Raw genomic sequence first — 20,329 nt, forward strand, 5'->3', positions numbered from 1 at the left:
GAGATCTCTCAGCTTCTGCTTATTGTGTTTTGTGTGGACTGAACTGTTCAAATTTTACTTTTGGTTTTCTCTATTTATGTTTGTTGTAACTGTGAAGACAGTGTCTGGGTTATAAAATAGTTATGTACAAATTAGATTTGTTTCTTCATCATAAGCTTTTATAAAATTATTTAATTACATTCATTTCTTCCATTTCTTTTGTGACTTGTATGTAGGGAGGCTGGCACTCTTCTATCCTTGCTGAAATTCCTTAGAAACTGAACTTTGGGTCTCCAGCTACTTTATATGAGAATGGGGGTGGGTTGTTTTTTTTTTTTTTTTTTTTTTTTTAAGACAACACTGGAGTCGAGCAGTAAAGTGTAGCCCACCCAAGGCTACATAAGCACAGTAGTTCTGCATTTGGAGCAGTGGCATTATAAATGTGTCAGGAGCTTAGCTTTTTTTCCCCTAAGGGTTTCCAATTTCCACTTAAAGCATCTTGGATGTCCTCTTTTCTCTCTCCACTTAGGAGGCTTTCCTCTGTGTTGGTTATCTCCAGTGCAAAGAGAGACTTAATACACTCCTCCCTTCCTAGTCTAGCCAAAGGAATGCCAGAATCTGTCTGTTTTGTACAAAGGCTGAAATTGTTGACTCTGCGCTGTAAATGAACTATCTTTGTGTTTTGACCTTGGATCTCTCTGTAGCTCATTGCATAATATTTTTTAAATAGGAAGGAGCCATCCAGGCTGCCAAAACTAGCTATGAGATTTTCTGTATGTTTCTACCTTTCTAGATGTCCCTAACCTCACTCAACACCCTTTGAGCTCTATGGTCGGTCTTATTACTTCATCTCCACTCCCAAGTGCTTGCCCAAGGCATGGAACCTGGTTTGGTCATAAGACATTCAGCTTCCATGCCTCACATTTGAACACAATCTGTATTTCCATCAAAGACTATGCAATTAGTCACTATTTAACATCCTTAGTGTCACTTGGTCTGAGAACTGATTTACCAGTTTTCAACCTAATGCAATATATAGCTAGAAAGAGGTTCCCATGGGAAAACTCATACATACGATTAATGCTAATTACCAGCTGTAAATAACTTTTTAAAAGAAAGCTTAAAAGCATTTCTCTTGGGGCCAAAACTTTCCATGTCTGGTCTTAGTTGAAATATGAGCTATTTTGGAAAGTTTTGAGCTACATTCATCTCAGCCATTTAAATTATGCAAGGGTGAATAGTTATACTCTTCAAACTTTAAGAAAAAGTTTCTTTTTAACATGGGTTAGAAAGTTTGGCTTCTTTCCTGAAAAGTAATAGGTGTGACGGCATTGCGCAAGAGGGTTTTTCTTGCGCAAGAAGCGGCAGTGTAGACGCTCCTTCTTGCACAAGAGCCTCTTCTGAAAAAAATGGTGGCTTATTAGGTATGCAAATGAGGCTCAGCGATATTCCATGCTTAGCCTCATTTGCATATGACTCGTGCAAGAAGCCATGAGTGTAGACATAGCCTTGGAGTAGTTCTTTGAAATACCGGAACCACCTTCAAAGTGAATCTTGTAACTTTGAAAAATAAATAGGAAAGCTAAGTACAAAACTTAATCTTAATGAAACATTAAGATGTAGAAATGAGCATGTTGTGCTTAAGCACAGAAGTCAAGAAATTCAAAAGGTAAGATTCCCTCTAACACTAGTTCCGTTGTTCATACACTCATGTTCATATAGCAACATTAATGCTGTTTTTTGAATGCTGGGCATTTTATAGTGTACATTTGAACAAAAGGCAATAAAACAGCAAGGCGTGCATTTAACCAGGAAAACTAAGACTAATTTTTCTTTCTTGATTTGTCTGTTTAAATGCATGACATATGTTTTGATTTTTTGTTAAAATGTATATCCTAAAATGTACAGTGTTCAAAAGAGCACAGTTAATGTTGCTGTAGGAAACTTGTTTTTGAATTTCCTGACTTGTAAGTGCTTAATTTCTCAGCCCATGACAGTGCATTTTATACGTGCACACGCAGCATTTTTGGCACATTGAAGGAAAACTATACTGTCTTTACAGCTGAGATTTGCAAGTTAATAAGAAATTGGCAAACTTTCCTGTAGGGTAGTTTGATCTGCCTTGTAATACATTGTTCTAATATAGTGATAGTTTGTGGATTTTTTTTTTTTAACTGTCAAACTACTTCTCCATTTTCAGTTTTGAAAAAAAGCCTTACCCCAGTTGATTTGTTGTTTGGAGAAGATTTGTCCCTGGTGAGATGAACTAAGGATAACAAGCACAGGTCTGGGGTCCCTTGTTTATCAACGGCAGCTTCTTCGTCACTGTCCATGCTGCGGCTTAAAAGTCGTTCATTCTCAGAGGATGCATCGTTTTCACTGGAAAATGTAAGCTAAGTTTATGGCAATGCAGCCTTTCATGGTTTGAGTCCATTTCTGTCTTTTCTCCTATCTTAAAGACAGTGGAATAATTTTTTTTATGTAAAAAATGTCTATCCCGAGGGATCATATAATTAAGGTTTGAGCCTACTATTGGCAATGAGCAACTGTCTCTCTGTTACACAGTCACACATACCGTTTAATTAACTCCTTCAATAGATATATAATCAATACACAATGAACAGGTGTAAGTAGCAGATACCGTATAGGCCTAAGTAAGATAGTATTGTAGGAGTATAAGGTTGACAAACATATGTAAGAACAGTATGTGTTAGGTATATAAGCAAAGTAAGGATGTAATGAAGGCCCTGCAGGCTGAGGTTAGTGTGATTTTTTTTTTTTTTAATTAAAGTAGCCACATTTAGGCCTTAGCAGGGTTGACATAAGCAGGTGGCCCAGGAATAATCCTGTACCAATAAAGTTACAAGATTCCTGTAAAGAATGAGACCACAAGTGGAGTTTGGGGAAATATGCCACAGTGAGGCTGGCAGGACTGCCATGGTAAACTATTCCTCGTTCTATTAGATCTCAGGAAGCTTTTAGCCTATTTTCCCCTTGTCTTAATTGCATTTCATTTTTGTTGTATTCCCTTGTGCCATGATGAATAATTCCTTTGCCTCAAGTATCTGGAAATGGTTACATTCCTTTTCCAATTTAACCAAGCTAAAATGTTTGTGTTTTACTTACCTTTTAACAGCCTTAGCTGGAGCTGCTGTCAGTTTTTCAAACTCTTCTTTCTCTGAGAAGATCACAACATTTTCTGTAAATCAAAAAATAAAGATGTTTAATTGGCAGAGCGATTGCAGCTGGCAACTGACTGTAAACTTGTTTCCCTGAATTCTTCTACATTTTTTAATTTTTCTCACAGGATTAAGAGCAAATTTGGTGGTACAGAAACCTTTTTGCATATTGCTTTAATAAATGGAATTAGAGTTTAAAAAAAAAATTGGAAGTTGCTCAGGAAGATGGATTAAGGGAGTTTAAGCCCTGTGTTATCTGGTGTGGGGAAAAATGGAAACTATAACAGCTCAAACCTTGTACTTCTTTCTTCTCTTCTTGCATATTGGCTTGGGCTTCAACTGTTTTTGCTGAATGGCCAGTGCAACATGCTAGAATATAAAGAATGTAACTTATTAATAGTCATTCTCAACAGTTGTCTGAAGACAGCATTTTGCAATTGGAATTTCTTATGCCACACAGTTACCTTGACCAGAAGGTTTTGTTTTCACAATGTAAAACATGATGATCAAGACAATGGCAATAGCCATTATGAATATAGTAGACATGGCAATTATAAGAGCAGTAGCCAGATGCCCTTGTCCTGAAAGATCTGCTGGAGACACAAAAATAGTTTACTATAAAGGAGCTATTACTGAAAACAAAGAACTTTTATCAGTTTGAGGTCTGTGTTAAACTTAATTCTTAGTTCATTCCTTTATTTACTTAAAACTTAGCTTATTTATTCAAACTGAAATTTTGCTGGACCTTGCAGAACATGGCTCTTACTCTTCAAAGTCAACCAATATACAGAATTTGACAAATCGGTATAGTTCATTCTGCAATTATTAATGCTAATTATGTAAAATACTAGACCATGTGTTCTGCAAGGGTGAAGAAAGCTATAATGTCTACTAATATTAAAAAATTATTTATTAAGAGGAAACTATCCTATACTCTTTCAAATACCTTGTGAAATTTTCAGTGTTCAATAGGTTACATTTTGGTAGCTCATATTTTCTTCTTTTTTCATAATTTTAAAAACCTGAAATATATCTACACACTGTTTCATTAATTTTTGTTTATGCTTTAATTGTTTTGTTAATGTTTTATTAATTGTAAAAAGAACATTTATGAATATTTCTTTGGTAATTTTCTTTTCTAATCTGGTCAGTCTGCTCCTGAGAGAATTAAGTTTGTCATCCTTACTAACAGGTGAAAATAGTAAGGTGAAATTTACAGCAGCTGACAATTGAAACAGGTTTGTAGGCCCAATTTTGCTCATGGTTGCACTCACAACTGGTTTCAACAGGCTTTTTGGGTATGCACATCTGAAGGTAGGATTTGACTCTTTCTATGGCAAAAAATGGTGTTATTCCATATCATAACATATGGTATTGTAGTTCACTGTGTGTAACTTGTGAACAAATGCTAGCTCTCAAACATGAGTGAAATTTGGGTATTTCTCTTAATAGTAAAATCAGTTATTAGGCCTTTCTTTATAAAATAATGAAACGGTTCAGTAAAACCACAAAATGCATCATTTTTTCATAGATGTAGCCGAGCACATACATTTGGGTAATGTTCCATCAATGTGAACATGTTTAAAATGGTTGTGGTAGACTATTGTAAGAAGTGCAGGTAAAATCTCTAATATATTCAGTATAATTTGTATTGACATGTATAGATTATAAAACTAGTCTGTCATTTTTACACATGCTTCTCAGAGAAGAAACCACTGAACTTTGAAATCATTACACATGATGAGGAACCAAAAAGGGGATCTTAAAACAATGAAAAATTCAGTTGGCAGAGAGGGGTTGCTGTTGTCTACACACTATATCTTTGGAATATCCTACAAAGATGAAATTACAGTAGTACATCTTGCAAAATTGAATTGCTGATAAATAATTCTGTGTTGTCAGAGTAATATCGTGACAAAAATAGAAGGAGGGTCTAGTTATGAAATGTTAATATAAAACCATGAATAAATATGTCCTTCTAATACCCATCCTCTTTCTTCTAGAGAGAGTATTGCCAAAATTGATCTGTAGGCTAGGCACTTAACATAACCACCTGAAAACCACTAGCAATCAGCATTAGATAATTTTATAAATCAATGTGACATCCATAACTGGATATCATGGTAGCAGCATGACAAGTGGCTAGAAGCATGAGGTAGGTCTGGCCTGCCAATGAAAATATAGGTTTTAGTCCCTAAAAATAACACTCAACAGCGTATATGTTCAGAAGAGCATTGGTCCTAACACTGACCCTTTGGACAAAGGACAGAGAAGAAGGCTGTAGTTTAAACTTGACTCATGGTAACTGTGTGCTGTCTTCAGTAGGACTCAAGTTAAGCCAAAGCAGTATCTGACAGCCCAACAGACACATCAAAAGAATCTTATGATCAATACTATAAAATGAAACTAAACTGCAAGTGAACTGAACAATGCGTAGCTGGCATTCACCAGACCATCTTCATTGCTATGGCACAATCTGTAACCCTCACTGGAATTTTCAGACAAGTCACATTGCCACTTATATCTGAATACAAATAAATTAGCAAAACTAGGATGAAAATTAAGCATCAGAAAAGAAAAATTTTAAGTCCAAACATAAAAGAGAGTGATTATTCCTCAAATAAACAATGCCACAAAAAGAAAATTCTCCCTCAACAGCGAGGTGGGAATGGAATCCAAAGTACGTGATCTTGTACTCCAAGCCAAGTATCATATACTTGATATCAGAGAGAAGAATTGAAAGTCAGAGCCAATAATAAATAACCTAAAAGCTGACTTAATGTACGCTCTCTCTCTCTCTGAATGTCTGAAGCTCACTCATGAAATTAATTCATCATAGGGGTAACTACATTTGCCCTTACTTCAGAAAGAGCATCTGAATATTTTAACATGTCATTTCCATGCTTCAGAAGAACTGTTTGATCGTATTGATGTCATTTTGCTTCAAGGGGTTTTTAATGTTCTCAAAAGAGAGGTAAGAAAAGGGAGAAGATCAAACCACAGTGTGTAAAAGAATTGATAAACTTGCTTTTCTACATTCACGCGTAGCATTGACAGAAGGTGAATTTAAGTTAAGGTAAGTAAAATCAGAGCAATAAGCGAGGCTATAAAAAGCCATGTAGAGTTATAAAAAATGATAAATACTTCGGTGTGGAAAGCTGAATTAAAAATGAGACAATAAAATGTCTGGAAATGTGGCCTCCACCACCACAAAAAAACACACACAATGGTCAGTTTTTGACAATTTCCCCTCACTTGAAATGCATTGTTCTTATTTTCATGTAGTTTTGACAGATCATAAGGAGTAGTGTAGAATTTCTTGTTTTAATGAAAAAAGAGACTGGCCTTATAGTTCTATTAAATTATTTTTATATTCCTGGGCAGTCCCTGCTGGGGCGTTAATGCCATTTCCTTATTGCTAAAAAATAATGAACTAAATTAATTTCCAGCATAAATCAGGACAACTCAGTTGAAGTCCATTTTATGTTCACCTCCACTGAAATAGCAGTTTGGATTAAAAATCATTGTAAACTATTATTATTGTTAGTAATTTTTAACGTATGGAAAAACAATGCAGAATAGTTTCACAGCAGGTGTTTCTCAGTTCAACAGTACCTTTTACCTGCTGATACTGTATTCTATAGAAATAGCTGTTGAATAAACTTGAGGAAGCTTTTCTTACCTTTGTGTGCATGCTGAAAAGGTGAGAGCGTGTTTGTGCCAGAGGTACTTGGGAAAATGGCTGAAACACCAGAACTCGTGCCAGCACCTGCAGTAGTAACAAAATTGCCTTAAATTTCTCTGCTTATCTTGTATCATTTCAGACATGTCTTATTAACCTTGTCATAGTAAGCAGAGCACTCCCTTAGTTTCATTGAATTGCTCATTCCTTTAAAAAATAGTCCTCGGAGGCACTTTCATTTTCTGAAATGCCAACAATCCCCAAATTTCTGACACTTTGAAAAATGTATTTACCATAGTGCATCTTTTTGCACAGGACTGGAAGGAATTTTCAAAAATCCCATTGACTAGTGTGGTAACCTGTATGCAGACAAAGTGTTCCATGATATACGCAGGCTCAGATTTGCTCAATAGATTCCCCTCGTGCAAACGGGGAACAGAATGTCTGCCAGCAATGCGTCAAGGAGGTGCAAGTCACTCACGATTCCTGCTCCATTATGGAGTCTGGAGCTAGCCAGTGCAACCCCCAATGTAGAAAGGTCATCTAGGAGCGTCTTCAAATGAGTGCCTCTCTCAGGTTGCCTCAATGAGATTTCTATGGAGTCCTGATTGGTATTTAATGCTATGTGATGCCAGTGAAAACTCCTGTGGAAGATAGCAAATGATACTGCAGGATGCCTTCCCTTTGGTGAAACTGCATAGTTAGGGTGACATGCAGGATGACATGCTTAATTTGATCCTGCCAACTAGAATCTATCTTCACAAAAACAAAAAACCACCATTGTTGTCAGACAAAGTCCTGAAATCAACCATAGAAAACAACTAGCAATGACAGAGGGATGGATAGGATAATTTAATAGGCTCTTTCTGTTTGAGTTCTGTGACTGGTTACAAAAAATCAATTGTAATTTTTTTTAAATTCAGCTGTGATGCAATATGTGTGCTATGTTTTCAGAATGGAAAATTGGGTCACAAATTGGGGCAAAATGCCAGTTCTGTGAGCTTCTTTTGACTCTAGGCAAAGAGAGAAACAGTGGGAATGAAGTCTGAAACTAGGAATACTCTTTGGCCAGATCTACGCTAGACCTGAAAAGTCAGCTTAAAATATGCAGCTCCAGCTATGTATTCTACGTAGCTGGAGTTGACTTAGCTTAAGCCAAGCTTGGCAGTGTCCGCACAGCAAGAGGCCAATGAGAGCAAATGCTACTGTTGACTTCCCTTACTCCTCATGTTTCTGTGCCACTGGACAAGGTGGATGAAGTCTTTTATGAGATCAGCTTCTCTTGGTGAGAGAGAGAAGTTCTGTGTAAGCTCACCCGTCTCACCAATTAGTCTAATGAAAGATAATGCCTTGCCTTGTGTCTCTAAGTGCGTCTACACTGCAGGGCTCAATTCAAAATAAACTATGCAAATTGAGCTATGTCAATTGCGAATCTTATTTCAAAATACAGTAAAACTCCAATTGTCTGGCACTCTCAATAGTCCGGCATCAACTGGAACCCGGAAGTACTCCAATCAGCCGCTCTCACGACTGGGCCACCGTGAGTCGCATGCGCGTTCGCGGCCCTGCGCCATTCCACTCATGGTCCCCAGCGCACACTGAGTCCAGCCTGCACTTGCTAGCAGCCGACCACTGAGCACAGGCAGCTGCCTTGGGACCCAGACATAAAGGTTGGGGGAGATGGGGGGACTGGGTTACAGCAGGGAGGGGAGGTGTTTGGCTCTGGGGGAGGGGGATTGGGTTGGGAGTATGCCCCCTTATAGTACTTCCCGGTACTCCAGCATATCCAATAATCCGGCACTACCTAGGTCCCAAAGGTGCCGCATTATCAGAAGTTTATTGTAGCTTATTTTGAAATAGGGAGCATCTACACGGCGCTTATTTCAAAATAGAGCACTCTTCCTCCGACTTCCCTTATTCCTTGTACAATGGGTGTTACAGGAGTTGGAGTAAGAAGTCCTCCAGCGTGACAGTATTTTGACACTATTTCAAAAGAACTGCCTGCTGTGTAGACGTGGACTAAGTTATTTCGGAATAGCGCTAGTTATTTTGAAATAGTGTTGCAGTGTAGACATACCTTAAATGACCTAGGTCTTTTCTGTTTTTAACTTCTATGAGTCAAACCCTAAAGTTATTTTTCAGGCAAAACTCATTTTTAAACAAATGAGAAACTGAGTCAATGAAAGCTTTGCCTAAGTAAGGACTGATGAAGGCTTATAGGACTTGGTTCTATGATTTATTCACAATAATTCACAAGCGTCCCATGGTTCTTAGTCATCAGTATGGTTGCTATGGCTTCTGCAAACTAAGGCTGTCTTTCAATATATACGTTTATAAAGATTAAATAGATGTAATTATTTCACCTATATAGCATTGAAAGTGCCTCAGTTCACAAACCAAAACATTTAAAATTCTATAAAAATAAATACTGTTTCAATTTTTTAAAAATGAAACTAATATTTATTTCATTCCAAACCTCCAAATGAGGTTTGGAAGGTGTTTTGCCATTATTAGAAAAAAAGTCTTTTAAAGCCATCTGCAATGTATTCTTTATGCCAAGTTATGACTTTATCAATCCATGCACACAGGAACATTTTACATTGCGTAATATATTTTCATTTTCTAAAAAACATTTTTATTTAAACATCACGTATATTTCTTTACTTCATGGACCATGAGACATTTTTCATAGTCTGCCAGACAGCTTAATTTCCAGTAGACCTCAAGTGATGGGCCAAGACCCTGAAATTCCTTACCATATTTCCCAGAACAGCAGAATAACATTAGTCATTTTTCAGTTGTGGTGTGAATCTGCCAGACTAAGTCTTTGATGATTGTAGTAACTTATGCTCTCACAAACAGACTATTTCTACAGCACTTTTAGTCTAAGAATCAACTCCCTAATATTTGCCTTTTGCTACACAAGATAAATGTGAAGAATTAATAATTTTATTATTTTGCTTGATGGTGACTACGTCGCACCTTAGAAAAGTACAAAAACTTTTTAATTTTTTTTATATATATAGACTTCTTTAAATGTTCTTGCAGGAATGATGAGACTGGTCTTTTCTAACCCTAAGTTTTAATTCTTGGTTTTAAGTCTTATTACAGTGAGATACTTAAAGGGCGTCTTTACTCCCTGTGCCAAAGTTCGACGTTCTGGCATTTGATTTAGTGAGTATAGTATAGTCTGAAATAGCTCCACAAAAGGAAGTCTTTATTTGTTACTTCTTTTATTCCCAGCTCCCCTTAATTTCTAAAGCTGCAGAATAAGCACTTATTTTGGCCTCTAGTCACTTCCCTATGTCACACCTGGTCCATAGAGAAGTGAGGTATAAGCTATTAAGACACCCTGTACTGTTAGACCATTCTAAAAATTGCAAAATGAAGTTAGTTTCTTTATTAAGTGGATATTAAGGATAAATATTTCCCTAATTTCTCTACCAGTGTAGTAGTTCTTTGCACTGAACTGAATTTCACTATCTGTGATCTGTCTCTATTTGTTTTTTCATCACAATTTGATAGTGGGGCATGTTAGTCAATGAACAGCCTCTGCAATGATATGGGGCGGGGAGGGGGAATGACAATTGTGATGTCATATGCTTGCAGGCTGCAACAAGTCAATTACTATTCTTATCCTGCAGTTCAGTTAACACAGGGAAATAATATACGGCTTTGTCTGCTTTTAGGTAGTCCAACAAGATCTATCTTGTCCCTCGTCCTCCTCTTCTTTTTTTTTTTTTTTTTAGTTGAGTTCAAACATGTATTTATTGAACTGCTTCTGTTTTGTTTGATCAGGCTCCTAGTCATTCTTATATTGTTAACAGTTTGTCATTCCTCCATGAACGGAAGGAGCAACATAAAGGTGCATAAAATGATTGTCCAAGCCAGTGTTTTCCAATTTTATTTGGCTGAGGAACACTCTTCAGCTTTTCAGAATTTCAAGGAACCCCCCCCCTAGGTTTTTCAAGCAAAAAAAAAGGGGGGGGGCAGGAGGGAGAGGGACCCACCAATGCATGAAAATCACATTCCTTCCCCAAGAACCCCCCCACTCCCCTTCCTTGAGGCCTCATCCGCTCTGTTCCTCTACTCTCCATCACTTGCTATCCCCAGCCTTATACGGTCTCACTAGGTTAAGACAGGAGGTGTGGGTGGGAATGAGGGATTTGGGTGTGGGAAGGGATGAGAAGTGCAAGTTCTGGGAGGGAATTTGGATGCAGGAGAAGGGGATGTTGGCTCGGGGAGGGGGCTCCAGGCTCGGAAGTGTTGGGCTCAAGTGGATGGTTGGGGTGCCAAGCAAGGCATGGGCTTGTGGATGTAAGACTTTCCTTGCATGAGCAAAATGAATTTTGTGTTGAGCACCAGTACTGAGTTCATGTGGCTTGTTTGGATGTGCCACTGTGGCACTCGAGTTATTAATAAATATCTCATAAACCTCTACCTTTTCTCTCTGCTGACATGTCTCCTCCCCTGGTGCCTGCTTCCTCCCAACTCCTCACTCTCCTCTGCTGTCCTGACTCCTGCCCTTCTCACTGCCCTCAGCCTTCCTGAGACCTGCCCCCCCCCTTCGCCAGCCCTTCACTCCCCCCTGTGCCCACTCCTCCAGTAGTCCCACTCATGTGAGCTACCCCTGCTCATCCCCTCTCCTAATACCTCCCTCTACAAACCTGCCCTGCCGTTCTCCTCTGAGGCTGGTCCCTCCCCTGCAGGTGTCTGTCCTTCTGTTTCACCCCCAGAATCTCCTGACACCTGCACCTTCTCTTACTCCTGCACCCTCCTGGTGCCTCCCCCTTCCCTCACTGCCCCTACCTCCTTTGCCCTCTTTTTCCCTGATGCCCACGCTCTCACTACTCTCTGCCCCCGTTCCCATCATACGTGATTTGCTCCATCCCCATCTTCCTCATGCCCACCCCTTCTTTCAAGCCTTCTCCCAGCACCTCTCCCTCCCCCCTCTAGCCCCCAATGTCCTTACTCTCTCCTCTCCCAGCATCACTCTGTCCCCCCTCCCACCGACACCTCCCCTCTTGCCTTTTTCCTCATTGTCTGTACTTGGCCCCCTGGCATTTGTCTCTCATCTACCCTGTCCTTTTGGTGCCTTCCTCTCTCCTCCCCCTCTGCATAAGCCTCTTCCTGTCCCAGACCTTCCCCTTCCTCTACCTTCCACTTTGCAGGGCTGGAGTCTGTGCTCCGTCCCCAGACTCTGAACCTGCAACTCAGCCACACGGAGCAATGCAGCACCCAGCAGTTTTAAAATCCCGGGTCATGACATTACATCACACCTGGGTGTCTCCCTGCCTTCCGGTTTGAGCAAGCTGCACAGGGCAACAGCAGCCAGCAAGGGGGAGCTCAGTGAAGGTTGCGCACGGCAGGGATGAGACAGGGACGGGGTCAGGGGAGAGACGCTCTGGGGTCAGAGTGGGAGGAAGCGCGGGGGAGGCTGGGGCCTTCTGCAGCTCCAAATATTGGTGGAGCATGGGCACCACAAGCCCGTACAACTTGCTGCCCATGCCTCTCCTGGCTAGCCAGCTCTCTCTTTCTTTCAGAGGGGGCGGGGGAGTGCTGGCTCCTCGCGGAACCCCTAGTTTTGCTTCGCGGAACCCCAGGGTTCCCCGGAGCACCAATTGGGAAACACTGGTCCAAGCAAATGGCCCAGAAATGGTGATAGAACTATTTCTGCACTTTATACCATTGCTTTCCTACTTCAAAGTGAGGGATAGGTGCTACCTTGTCCTACATCAGCATGTGGAGGTGTCCTCCGTTCACTCAGAGTCTGTTCACATGCTCAAAGTTCAGTACATGCATGATCCAGAAATGATTGAACAAGAATTTCCATATGCTTACCAAAGAATGGGAATGCCTTATGATGAACTCCACGCTGATGCTGCAACCAGATTATCTTTCAAATATACTTGTGAGGGTGTTAGTAATTACACATATTGTAAACCTGAGATCAAATTTAATAATTTTGCAAATTATATTATGAACTAAGATTTTACTTTAGATGTGGTTTTGAAGAATATGCCAAATAATGCACCTGCATTACAAGGTGAATGGAAAACTGCCAGTTTTTGAAGGTCTTTTGTTAATTATGCTGCCAGCTTTTGTCAGCTTTTTTTGGAGCTGACAAAGGAGGGGGCTTATCCAACAACATATCTAGACTATGAAAGCCTGGCTTGTACTCAGACCACATTCCTAATTCTGGTTCCAGTGTGGATGATGTCACTTACCTCTGAAGATTTAGACATAGTTTAGACAGAAATTCTAAGCACCACATATGGAAATCACTCTCTACTTGTCACGGAAAAAACTTGAAATCCAGTTGTATGGTAGTGTAAATTACATTCTTATAGGTACCTGTATATAGTACCTTCGGAATGTAATAAAGGCGCTCATTAGCAGTGCTATATCAATAAGAGTTTGTCAGCTTTTCCATTATAAAGCTTGTTATTTAGGAAGGCTATAATTTGGCCATCAGTTTTCTTGGGATTAAGACTCTGCCTTAAGTCTTATTTTTAAAAAATTTGTTTAAAATAATTTTTATATATTTTTATAGAATTGAGCTCCTCATTGGAACATGACATACGAAGCCTTCAGCCTTTTAATAAATTATTTTATACATTAAAAATCTCATCTGTTTTAAAGTACACTCACTGATAATTACATATTACTGTAGTATCTTTTAAAAAATTAAATTGTCAGAGCATTATTTTGTTTTAGTTTTAAAACCTAGATAGGTTGATTAATCTCACTGCTGCTTTCTGTTATGTATGGAGAGATCGGAGTGATTTTTGTGTGCCAAAACTGGATTTTTTTTAAAGCAACGTGATGCTCACAGCCTAAGTCAAACACAAGAGATTGTATTTACTTAGTCTTATAAAGACTATCCCAATGGCAGCTATCTCAGTTGCTTTGCTGTCAGTCTTCTTTCACAAAGATCTTGTGACCTCTCATTTGCTATTTATTATCTGCAACATAAAGTTGGGCTGGAAAGAAAGTATTAGTCCCTTGCTGCTGTTCATGGAGAGATGGGCCAATTTCCCAATATTCTGTAGTCCCTATAAGAAGCGTGATTTAGTTGGTGTCCTGCTCTGCATTTCCACAGGACTTCACTCTTTTCATCTAAACAGGCCACTAATTTCTCTGTATTTTACCAAGTCTCCTTCATAACTTTGTTTATGCTTTGCCAGGCATTCATTCACCTGGACCTATCAAAAGGTGCACAACTAATCTGATGGCAGCACCAATTTTAGGCCGTCTATCTTCATAGAATTTTCAAGATTCTTAATGAAGGTCTGTTTGTACTTGAATCAAAAGCCGATTGCTTATTGAGGATTCATCTGGGAGAGTGAAAGTGACGTCACTTCCAGCACTTTGTTGCCTGCCATCCAGAGCTAATGCTCATTTGGGAGTTTTGCGGTCCTTGTTCTGGGCCTGCTGATGGGAGAAAGGGGAAGAAAGGGAGCAACTGCCCTGGGGCCTGGTGGTTCAAAAGGGTCTTGTTCACCTACCACATCTCAACCTGCCTTCTTATTGGGTTGTACTGCTCACTAATCTCTCATGAATAGGAATAGTCAGGAGCCACTTGAAGAAGAAAGAGAGGTTACTTTCTGGTAGCTCTTGGATGAGATTGTCACCTCTCTATAGATGCACCTCCACCCACCTTCTCCATTTCTCTGGCGTCTCAGGACAAGAATTCTCATGTTAGGGAAGGAACTGAAGGCTGTTGGGAACATCTCCCCTTTTTGTTAGCTTCTGAAGAAGTGGGTTTTGCCCATGAAAGCTCATGATACTGTATATGCTTTTGTTAGTCTCTAAAGTGTCACAGGATTACTCGTTGTTTTTAAATTTACACACTAACACAGCTACCCCTTAGAGACTTTTTCGCAAAGATAATGTGCATCTTACTCATTTATTGGTGCCTTTGGCAAATTCAGAATGAATGTGATTACTAAGTCAGGTACACAGACTTTTTTCAAAGAATTAGATGTGTTTATATTGTGTATCTCATACATCTACAAAAACAGAACTTGCCTTTCTGAATTAGGTAATAGCCTTAACCCTGCAGTGGTTTCTTGCCAGATGTTCCATATCTTACATGTTTGGCATGATTGAGGCTCCAATTTACAAGACTATTAATCATGTGCTCAAGCTCATTACAGTTCAGGGTGTTATGACTATTATATCAGCCCAATCCATTCTCCATGTCCTCATTTATGTAAAGATGGGACAAACATGAGCAGAAGATGGAGGGGTGGCTGCTGTTGACTGTGGATGGAAAAAGGAAATGGCAGAGCACTCTTTGGTCCGGCAACATCCACAGTGCAGGATGATTTTAGTTAGTCAGATGTACATTTATCAAGGGCGTGGCAGTTTCCCGTGGTTCCATAAAGTTTTACAGCCACCAGTCGTGTTCTGTGCTGTTATTTAGCTCTTAAGTTATCCCTAAATGTCTTCTAAGAGCCCAGTAAGCAGTGGAAGCATTGGTAATGCTGCTAGACAGTATTGACTTCCCATGGTTCAACAATTCTCTGGTTCAGCACCGCTCAGGTCCCAAGGGTGCAGGACTAGAGAAGTTCAACCTGTAGTCACAAGTGTACAGTTCCTTGCAGTAATCCCACCTCTTGGAACAAAGACCAAAACTATTCTGAACCTATCACTTATTTTGTTCGCTGTGTATCTGTGATTGTCTGTTAATCAACTAATTGCCACATAGCTACCTAACTGTTCAGATGGCTCTATGACAATCCCATACAATACATTAGAGCAAGTGTCACGATACATGTGCATTTGATGGATTTTGTTGGTTTTTTTTTTTCAAAAGCGAAGGCCTGAGCAGCTTTCATTATTATTACTTGTAATAATAATGAAAGCTTGGAGGGAAAATAGCTCTCTGCCCTCCCTCTTGACTGCTGGCTGGGGTGCGGCCCTCCTGTGTTCATTTGTCTCACGCCTCCTACACCTCCCCTCCTCACACTCTCTCTTTTGATTATTTGAGGGAAGGTCCACTCCCCATTCTCACCCCCAGAGAATTTCTAATGCCATCACCACCTCCATTCCCCACAAAAAGAGGTGATCAGCTCCCATAGGCTTTATCTACAGTAGGGTGTGCTGGCTGTCTCTCTCCCCTTCCTCTGGGGCAGAGATGGATCAAACATCAGCCCAATTCAAGCTACTGGAGTGCAGGATCTCTCGCTTTGCAATTATCAAATGGAAGTTCAGCAACTTCTTAAACAAATTCTAATCTCAGCCCTCCCATCTCATGACTGAACAAGAACATGAAGAAGCAAGATGCTTTTTTACCTGCATGTAGGGAAAGATACTGCATATTTGGTGGCTTCCCAGTGACCACAGGGTGAGGCTGTGTGATTAGAAGACAACCACTGCTTTATGCCAAACTAATGAGATGATGTTACATGTACTGTGAGGGATATCTTTGTTTCCAGTTTTAACCTTACTAACCCCAAAAGTAGTTGTTCTTGCCCTGATTGTGCAAATGTAGCAACAGGAGACAAGTAATCTTAGCTTCTTCCCCTCTCTTTCTTTCTTTCTTTCTTCACAATATAGCCATACACCATATTTGCTTCTAATCCTGCTCTTTCTGCTTTTATTAAATAAGACCTTTTTCTCCTTCTTAGTTTGAACTCCAAAAGGGACCCATCTTCATTCACTAGCCTTGCTCTTCCCGCTAAAACATATTACCAGCTGTATATCCGCTCTTTCTTACCCCGGCCTTTTTGGCAGACCCTCTCTCCCTGCTTTTTGACTTTGTAAGGAAGGGGCAGGAACCCAGCAGAGGAGTGGCTAATTGGAACTAGCATTTAATTAGAATTCCAGTATTGCTTATCACCCAGTATGGTATCCTCAGAGAAACTGGAAACTCACGAGTCCTAAAGATACTGAAGGACTAGCGAGCAGCCAGTTAAAGAAAAGGATAATTGATCACATATGAGTAATTTTGGATATGGAAAAACACTACAAGACAGAATAATAGGATATAAAAGTAAAAGTTCTAATGTTCCTGAATTGTATGATTAAATTGCAGTATGGTCTTGCTGGAACACAACTTTCCTGAGAGTTGACTCTGATTTTTGACTGGCATATGCATCAGCAAAATGCTGAGCTGCATATGAAGCTTCTGACTGAATCGAAGTAAAAACCAAATGAAATGTATAACAAATAAGGAACACTTACATTCTTTGGTGTGAGGAGGTGCCAACAAGCATGAGTAGCAAACCATGCCATAGATGTTCCTTGGTCGGTTTTCCAACATGTAGTAACTACAATAAAGGGCAAGACAAGGCAAAACACTAAGAGTGCATCCATCACAGATGAGTACGGTTGAGCAGCAAGCAATTACTCTAAGATAAAATCACTTTAATATTTTTATAACCATTTTGATGACATTATCATTTCTTACCGCCTGATTTGAGGCAGCCTTTCTTGTCTTCCCTTCCCCTCCTCAAGGCAGCTAATGCACCATAAACCATACATGACTTGAAGCAGCAACACTGCCTAAAACATTATTCTGCCTGCTGTGTTCTTGCTACAGTTTACAGCATGTCCTGAAATGAGACTTGCTAAACAAGGACAGTATTTCTCTTCGAGCAGTCATTTTTCAGACAAGATCACCAGTTGGATTTATTTTGTCTTCTTTACATACAAGAATAATTTCCTTAACCAAGGAGGAAAAAAAGCACAATTTGAGCAGGCCACCAACCATGACTAGAAAAATCATCCCAATTGCAGAGAATATCATACTATAATTTAGCATTTCAAACAACTCCTTATGGGGGATGGTTTATTTAGCTTTAGCATGAGATTTATGGTCTGTATTAGGTCCCTCTTGGCAAAGAGAAGATTTTTTGTGTTTTACACCTCTGTTTTCCTCTTAAAGTTTTGTGTCAGAACATGGTAACTGGGCAGTATGCATGCAAGAATCTCATTCATACGTGAACTGATGAGAAAACAGTCTTAAAATGTTGGTCAGTAAATAACATTCCTATGTCTTGCACCTAATTTTAATACATGGGTCTAATTACTCCATCACTCGAGATATTTAAAAGATCTCTATCCAACCTGCTATCAGGGATGAGCTAGATGGTGCTGGGTCCTGCCATGAGGGCAGGGGACTGGACTCAATGACCACTCATGATCCCTCCCAGTTCTAGTGTTCTATGACTCTACTACCGAACATATGTTACTTATTACTAGGCATTTATTTTGTACCTTTCATTGTGGTATCCCAGCATCTAATCTATATTCTTGACCCTGAATATTTTCTGAATTCTGCTTTTATCTATGATGGGGTGTGCCAACTGTGCACTGGACCAGCAAGGGTTAACCAGAGCTACCTGGCCAAGAAAACCCCACTGCCACAGCCTTGGTGGGCATGCTCCTGTTGGAGGACTGATAATAAAGGCTGGCAGAGCAGCTCAGTTGGGGCTGACCACCACTGAGGAAGGGAAGGGTGAGGAAGAATGCTGGAGGGAGAGCTACAGACGGACTGAACTACAGAGGCCAGTCAGCAAGGAATGGCCAGAGAAGCTTCCAGTCCAGAGGAAACTGGTGAATTCATCCTTGGTGAGTCTGGTAGGAAGTAGCCCAGTGTAGGGAGTTAATTCTTCAAGAACTCACTGTGTTTCGGGCAGATTTCCTGCTGAGCTAGTGGTGGGACAAGCTCATCGCTGACAGCGCCATGGGCTGGGACTCAGTGGAGAGGGTGGGCCCGGGTCCTCCACCTCACTACCACACCCCCAAGGGGTGGCGCTAGAGTTGTGATGCTGACTCTGGCCTTACTCCTGGAGAACAGAGCGTTGATTATGGACTTAGTACACTAGGGCTAAGTCTACACTTGCGGCTTCTTGCGCGAGTCATATGCAAATGAGGCTAAGCGTGGAATATCTCCGAGCCTCATTTGCATACCTGAGCCACCATTTTTTTCAGAAGAGGCTCTTGCGCAAGAAGGAGCATCTGCACTTCCCCTTGCTCTGAGGGAAGGGAGTGGGAACAGAATTTGTCTGCTAGGCCTCACTTCCCTTCAAGAAGGGGTGTTTTACTGTCTGTGGCTGCTAGGCTGGACTATCATGGTAGAGACAAGGGGGTGTAATTGGCCCTGAGCCAAACAGACTGGGCTGCACATGGGATGCCCTCTTTGGGGGGTCTTAAAGGTTTAGGGTCCTGCTCCTTAGGGGGCTGGGCATACCCACCCTGTGACAATGCACATGTGACTTTTTTGTCTGAACGTTTATATTTAGAAATGATCACTGAAACTATTAACCAAAATTCTAAAATAGCCCATTATATATGTTTGCTCTTTACAGTTCAAGAAATAACAGATGCCTCTTTCCTTGTAATTTAATCTGCATTTCAACATACAGAGTCACGTAGATGATGGCAGATGTACACATTTCAGCCATCTAATAGTGGTCAGAGGTATAAAACACCAAACAGACTCACAGTCGTGGCAAAATTCCTTAAAACCTAAATAACTTGCCCAGTTTCAGGGGAACTAAGATCTTGTATTTCTTTCAACCAAAACCTTCCCTGGCCAGATGCCAAAATAACCAAACCAAACCCAATGCAAATGGTCAATACATTACCACCTTGAAGTAGGAACAAGTAGCCAAGAGCCCATGTTCAGTTACTAAGCCTGATCCTGATTTAGTGCAATAGACAGTACCAGTGAAGATGTTCCCTCTAGTTGTTGAAATTTCAACTCACAGTTCATTCAAACTCTTCGGAACCCATTACTACAAGTCACTATAGCTTCTGCAATATCAGTCACAAAATACCCATTGCTGAAGGACTTTCTATGGCATTTAAATCCGTTGGCATGCCTCCACCTCGATACTGTTTTTAAAACCATTCTTCCCAATCAGAGGGCTATACTCAGTCATGTATTTGCACAGAGCTGCTGTGTGTTGGTATGCTAATGGGAATGAAAGCAGAAGAGGCAATAGTGCCAAAGATGACCTCCTGCAGCTTCATGAAGGCACACTGTCCCAAGAGACATGTGCTATGATTCAGTCTTCCATTCACTGCTAAGCAGACATGCACTGGACAGCCCATTATACACATGAGGAACGTTTTTAGTAAGGATGTTAAGAGGCAGGTAATTGGCTAATCCATGTAGACAACACAATTTGTATCAATTACGTGATTAGCTGATAAGGGGAGGTGCTCTGTCCCAGGTCCAGCAGCTACCCCTGCTGTGGCTCGGCAGTTTAAATGTAGTAGGAGCTGAGTCCGCAAGAAGCCGGGCCCCTACCACATTTAAACTGCAGAGCCTCAGGTGGGGGTAGGTCCCGGACCCAGCACGAGCTGGAACTCAGTAAGCCTGGCTCAGTCTTGGCATGTGCCAGATCCGGGACCTACCCCCGCTGCAGCTCTGCATTTTAAATGTAGTAAGAGCCACCTGGCTATTACTACATTTTAAAATGCAGAGCCAGAGTGGGGTTAGCTTCCAGACCCAGTGCAAGTTAGGACTGAG

General features: G+C 40.5%; 1 protein-coding gene across 4 annotated transcripts in view; it reads right to left on the reverse strand.

Annotated features, from left to right (window-relative positions):
- Nucleotides 1–20,329, reverse strand: part of EDAR (ectodysplasin A receptor) — a 94,860-nt gene that overhangs the window by 9,580 nt on the left and 64,951 nt on the right. For 3 of the 4 annotated variants that reach the window (XM_075918067.1, XM_014569266.3, XM_014569268.3), the window contains 6 exons: nucleotides 17,032–17,117; nucleotides 6,841–6,927; nucleotides 3,623–3,751; nucleotides 3,453–3,527; nucleotides 3,106–3,178; nucleotides 2,199–2,358 (listed from right to left, as the gene is read on the reverse strand). In XM_075918067.1, coding sequence (XP_075774182.1) covers nucleotides 2,199–2,358; nucleotides 3,106–3,178; nucleotides 3,453–3,527; nucleotides 3,623–3,751; nucleotides 6,841–6,927; nucleotides 17,032–17,117 — 610 coding nt within the window. The remainder of the gene's footprint in view (nucleotides 1–2,198; nucleotides 2,359–3,105; nucleotides 3,179–3,452; nucleotides 3,528–3,622; nucleotides 3,752–6,840; nucleotides 6,928–17,031; nucleotides 17,118–20,329) is intronic. The other variant, XM_075918069.1, reaches the window with a different exon arrangement.

Source organism: Pelodiscus sinensis, chromosome 1 (genome assembly GCF_049634645.1).
Source record: "Pelodiscus sinensis isolate JC-2024 chromosome 1, ASM4963464v1, whole genome shotgun sequence".
In the NCBI taxonomy this organism is placed as follows: domain Eukaryota; kingdom Metazoa; phylum Chordata; order Testudines; family Trionychidae; genus Pelodiscus; species Pelodiscus sinensis.